This window comes from Hemibagrus wyckioides, linkage group LG14 (assembly GCF_019097595.1).
Source record: "Hemibagrus wyckioides isolate EC202008001 linkage group LG14, SWU_Hwy_1.0, whole genome shotgun sequence".
NCBI lineage: Eukaryota > Metazoa > Chordata > Actinopteri > Siluriformes > Bagridae > Hemibagrus > Hemibagrus wyckioides.
Genome location: NC_080723.1, coordinates 18,312,640 through 18,320,359, shown reverse-complemented (window position 1 = coordinate 18,320,359; position 7,720 = coordinate 18,312,640). Strand labels below are relative to the sequence as shown.

General features: G+C 35.6%; 1 protein-coding gene across 1 annotated transcript; it reads right to left on the bottom strand.

Annotated features, from left to right (window-relative positions):
* Nucleotides 1-1,544: 1,544 nt before the first annotated feature.
* LOC131365030 (uncharacterized) lies at nt 1,545-6,742 on the bottom strand. Its single transcript, XM_058408601.1, has 7 exons — nt 6,660-6,742; nt 5,874-5,945; nt 5,647-5,682; nt 5,362-5,551; nt 3,259-3,480; nt 2,405-2,515; nt 1,545-2,309 (listed from the first exon to the last, which is right to left on the bottom strand). The coding sequence occupies exons 4-7, from the start codon at nt 5,459-5,461 to the stop codon at nt 2,233-2,235; spliced, it is 510 nt and encodes a 169-aa protein (XP_058264584.1). The 5' UTR covers nt 5,462-5,551; nt 5,647-5,682; nt 5,874-5,945; nt 6,660-6,742; the 3' UTR covers nt 1,545-2,232.
* Nucleotides 6,743-7,720: the final 978 nt, after the last annotated feature.

Here is a 7,720-nt window from a genome sequence, read left to right as displayed (position 1 = left end):
GCCCAATAAAAAAAATCCTTCAATGCTCTGGATAACATCCTTAATTTACCCCAGGCCAAAAAACATGGATTTGTATCTGTTGTCTTGTGTTCATGTTCAGTATTGAATGTTTTTGTCATGTCTCACTCCACAGTGGTGGCTAATATGGAGCTCACATGAAAGTAAAGACTCAAAGCTTTGTAGTATTTGCTTTCCCCTAGACTTCTAGAAGCAATATATTCACAGAAAAGTTCCAGAAAAACAAAAAAACCAGTTACTTTTTTCCACACAAATGTAAATGTAAAATGTAAATGGTTATATCTAACCATTTTCTGCTTTATGAGATCTTTGTTCATAAGCTTCTGAAATGTGATGGCGTTTATCTTCAACCACTAAAATTCTGTGTAAGGTTCTCCAACAGAGGGAAAAACACTAAAAGCTAAGAGAGTCCTGACTCATTTTCCATTAGACTAAGAGCCAGAAAATCATTCATTTGTTTATACTGATCGAAAATGTCTGATAAGTTGATACAAATTCATTGTTATTACATGTTATTACATGTTTAAATATCCAGCATTATAGGTGTTTTGGGTCTTAAACATGAGCACTGTTAGCTCACATCCCAGGCCTTTACTACAGTAATGTTTGTAGGTTTCATATTACATATTCACCAGACATTTGACATCTCCTCTAACCACAGTATTTAAAGGTTTGCATGAACATAGACCTAATTAACACAATGCACAATGTTTATTTATTTGTTTATTCACATTTGAACATTTGCATCCTCACCCAGCTTTTAAGCTTATTGTCACTCTTCCAGGCCTCTCTCTGCGATCTGAGCTCGCTACGGATACCAGGAAAAACTTTCACATGGAAAATGATCAATGACATTTACATTTTGTTTCCTCGAAGAATTTGCATGTGACGTAATTGGAATTGGAAGTTTTTTCTCCTGTTCGGTAGAAATAGTAGCAGTTTTAGGTAGTTTTTACTTCTTGAATCAGTTTTATCAGTTAATCTGGTATTTAGATACATCACTGGTCTCAGTCTTTAGCTAATTTTTACTCTGTGAGCATATATACATATATATATATATATATATAATCGTACATACTGTAAAAGTACATACTTTTAACTATTTGGTATTACTCCTTTTTAAGTCTAAAACAATGTTTCATGTTTAGAGATATTAGAGATATTAATATTGTTATATTCATATTTTGTTATATCTATACTTGAATACTCTTGTGTGTTTTTTCTTACTTCAATTGTCACCACACCTTCACAAAAGTCTGTACAAAAACAACAACAACAAAACATTTTAAATGGATACAGGAGATCTAAAAAAATGAGATGCACATGCAGAAAAGTAAAAAAAAAAGAAAAACAAAACAATAAAATAAAATTCAGCTGTTATTCGTAGCTTTATTGTAAATAAATTAATAAATAAATAATAAAACTGAATAAAATCAGACCTCGACCAGTCTTGCTGTTTAATAGACAAATCAACTATCAATGTTAAAGTAAAACAAAATACTTTAATACAAATTTAATTTAGGAAGAACCATTCTGTTGCTTACTGTGATCCTCTAGTATCTATCTATCTATCTATCTATCTATCTATCTATCTATCTATCTATCTATCTATCTATCTATCTATCTATCTATCTATCTATCTATCTATCTATCTATCTATCTATCTATCTATCTATCTATCTATCTATCTATCTATCTAGTACCGCAACTGCAAATTTTATATTGTATTTAATCCTTTTTTTGTGATACACTGAGGACATTTAGGGTTTCAACCAAAAGACAAAAGATCAGAATTTCAGTGTCCATTTTGTGATATTTACATCTCCATCTGTTCATCTTACAACCTTTCGTACGTTTCGTTTAAATGTGAACATGAGAAAATTAAAGCTGAAATTCGGATCATCTCATATTTGTGTTTTGATCTCAAAGGTAACAAAGAATTTAGATATAATCATTTTATTATATTTTCAATGATCTGTTCTCTGTGTATGCTTGTATGGATTTATTTATTTATTAAATAATTATTTCCATTAAAAAATACATCTATAACATCATGTTTTAGCACACAGTCACTAGGTTAAGCAAGCAATTATATTTTTAAAGAGCAGATATAGCGTCCTTTTGAGGAAAATGATTATATCTGAGCTTCACAGGCTCGTCTGAAACAAATTCAATAATTACACTGCATCTGCACACTAACTCTCTCTTCCTCTCTCACCAGTAGCTCACGACAGTGGCAGTGCTGTCATTGCTCTGCACTTGTCTCTGTTGCCTCCTGGCTTGTCTTCGAACTAATAAGTCAAACAGATACACGAGGCAAAATTAAAATGGTAGGCAGGCAAGTACTAATTTATTCTTTTATGTAGTTGACTGTGGATGAGCTCACCTTCTCCTCTTTTCAGCATAATCTTCATGGTGATACCGAACATGAGGATGACGAAAACAGCGCCGATTCCACAGATCAACAGAATGATAGCTCCTGAATTTGAATGGCCTACTGAAAAAAGTTCAGATAAAAATGAGACAGCTATGAAGAAATTCTGCATGGTTCAAAAAAGTGAAATTCTGTAGATAGACGACAGCGTAGTAGAAAGTGAAGGCAAGTGAGCATGGACACTTTTAACAGCTACTTCATTACTTCAAACTGGATTTCAGTGCAGATGCCGTCACTTCAAGTCAGGTCAAGAAGCTTGTACTGTCATTTCAACGATGTAGTAAAACACAGTAAAATGAAAACAGCGTTCCTCCAGAACCATGGTGCTACAGAAATCACAGAATTATGGCAGACAAGTTATTTGTTTTCTTGCTGTTCCTGTTTATAGAAACAATATCAAGGAAGGCCAATAAAAATCCCATTGACCCAACTTGATCAGGCTGGTCAACTTTACTTTTAAATTGTCAAAATTATGCAGTGTGCCATTCTTTAATACAGGAAGAATTGTAGTCATTGAGAAATCTTAGGGGTATTAGAGGAGTAAAGCACACTGGGACATGCTGTTATTGGAAAATAATCAACTTTAGGGTGAAGAACTTGCCCAGTTCTGTTTTATTCCATTTTATTATTATTATTAATTAATTAATTACTTAATTATTTTTTTTTAGTAGTAGTAGTCGTAGTAGCAGTGTTTGTTGTTGTATATATTACCTTTAAGACTTTAATTTATTCATGAACAAGAAATTATGAAAATTATTTTATATGATGTGTTTCTGGACTTTTCTTACATTTCTTACAGTACTTACCAGTTTGATAAGGGGAAGAAGTGAAGTTTCCACATGGAGTCAGAACAGTACAGGTAAATGTCATCTTGTCCGTGATCTTCGCATTGAAAATGCTCTGGGTGTTCCCGGCTATTACATTCTGGTTTATTGCCCACTTGAAGCCGTCGATCAGGCCCGGAGGCAGGTTATTGTGACAGGTCAAATTCGAAGAACTGTTGCTGATCACCTGTACAGTGACGTTACCTGCATCAACAAGAGGTCAAATGTATATACAGACAATTGCACTTTTTGACCATAAAGAACACAGAAGGGAAATGATTTATAACCACGCTATTTAATTCAGCCAGATGAGGATTTTTGTTCCCTTTTCAGTCTGGTTCCTCTTAAGGTTTCATCCTAATACTGTTCCAGGGATCTCCCACTGTTGCCTCTGGCTTGCGCAATAGGGATACATTTATAGATTTATTATTTATATCCTGAATTTACATATTTCTGTAAAGCTGATGCCCTCTGTCTACTATATATTTCTCCATGTATATAAAATATCTATTTACAATTCTATAATGTAATAAGCTAATGATAAATAAAGGCTAGGAAATAGTCATCCTTTGTTCTTAATTCTAACTTATCGCCATCAACTAATCCATAATGTCTTGAGCTGAATCCGAATCATAATGAATCAAGTTTAACAATGGAATTTTTCTTTCCAAGACTTTCTTGTTCTAAGAAATCCACTTTGTTTTACTGAACATGAATTTTTATTACACACCAAGCGTTTTAAAGGAAAAAACAAACATGTAACACATTCATCTTATTAATTATTGTGTCACTAATTGACTTTCGACCCTGAACGGGCCGACTACAGCTTAAAATCCGCCCATTTAAAAAAATACCAGCCCAACATGCATACTGTTATAACTAATACAATAACACACAGTTATAACAGTTAATAACTTTGTGATATCGGCTTAACGAGTACAACGATTACAACAACAACCCTCCTGAACTTTACTGGCTAAACTGAACCATATAATTAAAACGTCAACATTACATATTACACTTTATTGTAAAGTTCATTTGAATAGAAAATTAATAAAATATCATGATTATAGTTAAAAATAAAAATCTGCGTGTTGCATAAAAAACCAGCCCGCCCAACGAAATTTTTCCCAGTGAGACGTGACCAAAAGAAGCCCAATTGGGTGGAAACGCGCCCAATCTCGCAACCCTGCTTGTGAAGTCGGCGTCTCAGGCTTCTGATTGGCCAACATGGCTTTTACGGTGGAGATTATATTACTACCTGTTGGTTTTGCATGCTCTTGACAGCGCTTCAGACCGCGTTCTTGCGCTTTCATATGGACGAGATTTTTTAAAAACGAAGGAGGAAAAACTACCTTACCTACAGCGATGTCTGCCTAGCTCCTGATACCTGCTGATGAATTAATCTGTCCTAAATCAGAATGATGCGGCAGCGCTTTAGTCCTTTAGTCTGTCCTGCTCTCTCACTGCCTGGTCTGTTCTCTCTGCTACAAAAAGTTCAGCTTCCAGGGTCAAAATTTCATACTGATACCACCAATCTACCACCATCTGGCAGACCCCTTATCCAGAGCAACTTACAATTGTCCTGGGATTCAGTATCACAACCTTCTGATCAGTGGTACAACACCTTAATCGCTAAATTACCACATCCCCCACATCTACAGCATCATACTCATCATCTTATAGCTGGATAACTAGCACACCTGACTCTCTTTTGTAACTTTGACATATAGCTGCATTGCAATCTGGGACTGTGAGTGCAGGGTTTGTTGAATGCTGCTGGCAATTGAATTGAAAGAAAAATGTAATTCTTCCTCTTTTGTTTGCTGACAGCGAAACCTGACTGTGTCGCCTGTTCAACATCATTCAATAACAATAATATTGTCCCCATTTGGGGTCAGGGTGGCACATACTGGCTAACTGCTCACAGAAATAGCTGAAATACAACACCGAGCAGTAAGTTAGCATGCACCATAATCGCTAAACACATCATATTTCAAAAGACATTGATCATGTTTCAGGGTGGAGTTTTCCTTTAAAGGCACTGGTGAGTCATGTGGTAATAATGACGTCTTCAATACTGACCGGGAAGACACCGAACATCTGTCCAGTTCTGTGGACATGGCTGGCATTCTTCATCAGTTAATATAGGAAGGAGCGTAATACCATGAAGAGATGAAAACATCAAGTTACTGATTTACAGTAAGAGAGACAATTATAATGAGTGCAGTTATGGATAATAAATTAATGTCAGTGACTTTACCCAGTACAGGATCTAGAGAGAGAGAGAGAGAGAGAGAGAGAGAGAGAGAGACTTATAATGAGTGCAGTTATGGATAATAAATTAAGACGACCAGTCAGTGACTTTACCTGGACTGGATGCAGTAGAAGCAGACAGTGCAGGATCTAGAGAGAGAGGGAGAGAGAGAGAGAGGGAGAGAGAGAGAGAGAGAGAGAGAGAGAGAGAGAGAGAGACAGAGAGAGGGAGAGAGAGAGACAGAGAGAGAGAGAGGGAGAGAGAGAAGAAAAGTACAAAAATAGAATGAATAGAAACGATTAGATAGAAATATATGATGTGTTTTGTAGTGGATACTCACAGGTCATTGTAGAGATGAGGAGATGAGTCAGGACTGTTACATCCATCTTTCTGCCAGAGTCATTACTGAAAACTAAGTCACACTCACACCATGTTATTTAGTGTATATGAAATATTGTAAACAACAACAAAACAAATTCTGTTCAACAGAAACTACTGTACTTCTTACTAAAGCCTTCTATAATTAACTAACTAACTACTAATGAATTTTAACACAAATATCTCCAAAGCACAATTAAATACATTATTAAGAATATTAATAATTAAATAATAATTGAATAATTAATAAAAAAAAACCAACCAACCAAACAAACAAACTATATGATATTAACTACTTACTTAGTTCATTAATTAATAACGGTTATGCTGCTCTTTACAACGAATGTGAAACTTTATCTCAACAGCCAATTTTTAGAAAACAACAAACAAACAAACAAACAAACAAACAAACAAATGTCTAATGTCTTTTTTTCCAGCAAATGTGATGTCAAGATAAATAAAGTTTCTAATTCTTTGGAAAGTGCAGCGTAACACTCCTATAAATAAAACCCACAGCCAAACAGTCAGATATTAACCACATCCTCCTAACTCAAATAGCTTGGGTTGTAATTTATTTTATTTAATTCTTCCATAATTATTTTAAGTCCTTGTGTGTAGTGAACAGAACATAAACGTATTTCTAATCAGGCTATAAACAACCAAAAGACTAATTTTAGGAAAGAAAGAAAGAAAGAAAGAAAGAAAGAAAGAAAGAAAGAAAGACGTTTGAATTACTTCATAAACCTACCTTCAGACGTGGCATATGTTTTTATGTGTGTTTTTGTGTGTGTGTGTGTGTGTGTGTGGGTGTGTAAGACAGTAACATGGTCTTTATGGCTGGAATGAGTTAGGTTTGGAAAGTGGTCCTCCTTTCCTGTTCTCTATGCAAATGACAGCAAAGGCACGATATGTAAAGTCAGTCCTGCAACAGCAAACATGTTTATAGCTACGCTGCTTTGCATGCTAGGATTATATCATTCGAGGGATAAATATATATTCAAGAAGCACAGAGCTTCACGCAGATCTATTATATGGAGGCAAGGTCATAGGACACTTTAAAATAACTCATATATGTAATATGACAGGAAACGTGTAAAGAACTAAGAACATCATGCATCAGGTAAAGGCCTGATGTTTAATCTGAATAACGTCATCATACAATTTTAATATGAATAAAATATGAAACAATTCATTCTAAGAAAAACGAAATATTTAAGAATCATTGCATATGTATTTATATTTATAGATCTGTCTGTCTGTCTGTCTATCTATCTATCTATCTATCTATCTATCTATCTATCTATCTATCTATCTATCTATCTATCTATCTATCTATCTATCTGTCTGTCTGTCTGTCTGTCTACTCTATCTATCTATCTATCTATCTATCTATCTATCTATCTATCTATCTATCTATAGGCCACGTAAACTGACGGAGCGGGGTCAGCGGATGCTGAGGCGCATAGTGCGAAGAGGTCGCCAACTTTCTGCAGAGTCAATCGCTACAGACCTCCAAACTTCATGTGGCCTTCAGATTAGCTCAAGAACAGTGCGCAGAGAGCTTCATGGAATGGGTTTCCATGGCCGAGCAGCTGCATCCAAGCCATACATCACCAAGTGCAATGCAAAGCGTCGGATGCAGTGGTGTAAAGCACACCGCCACTGGACTCTAGAGCAGTGGAGACGCGTTCTCTGGAGTGACGAATCGCGCTTCTCCATCTGGCAATCTGATGGACGAGTCTGGGTTTGGCGGTTGCCAGGAGAACGGTACTTGTCTGACTGCATTGTGCCAAGTGTAAAGTTTGGTGG

What these genes read in the sequence shown, in the direction of transcription:
- LOC131365030 (XM_058408601.1), bottom strand. Translation starts at nt 5,461, where the DNA reads ATGTTTTCATCTCTTCATGGTATTACGCTCCTTCCTATATTAACTGAT. An exon ending in AGATGTTCGGTGTCTTCCCG is followed by an intron (nt 3,481 to 5,361) that starts GTCAGTATTGAA and finishes TTGTTGATGCAG; the next exon opens with GTAACGTCACTGTACAGGTG. An exon ending in TATGCTGAAAAGAGGAGAAG is followed by an intron (nt 2,310 to 2,404) that starts GTGAGCTCATCC and finishes TTGACTTATTAG; the next exon opens with TTCGAAGACAAGCCAGGAGG.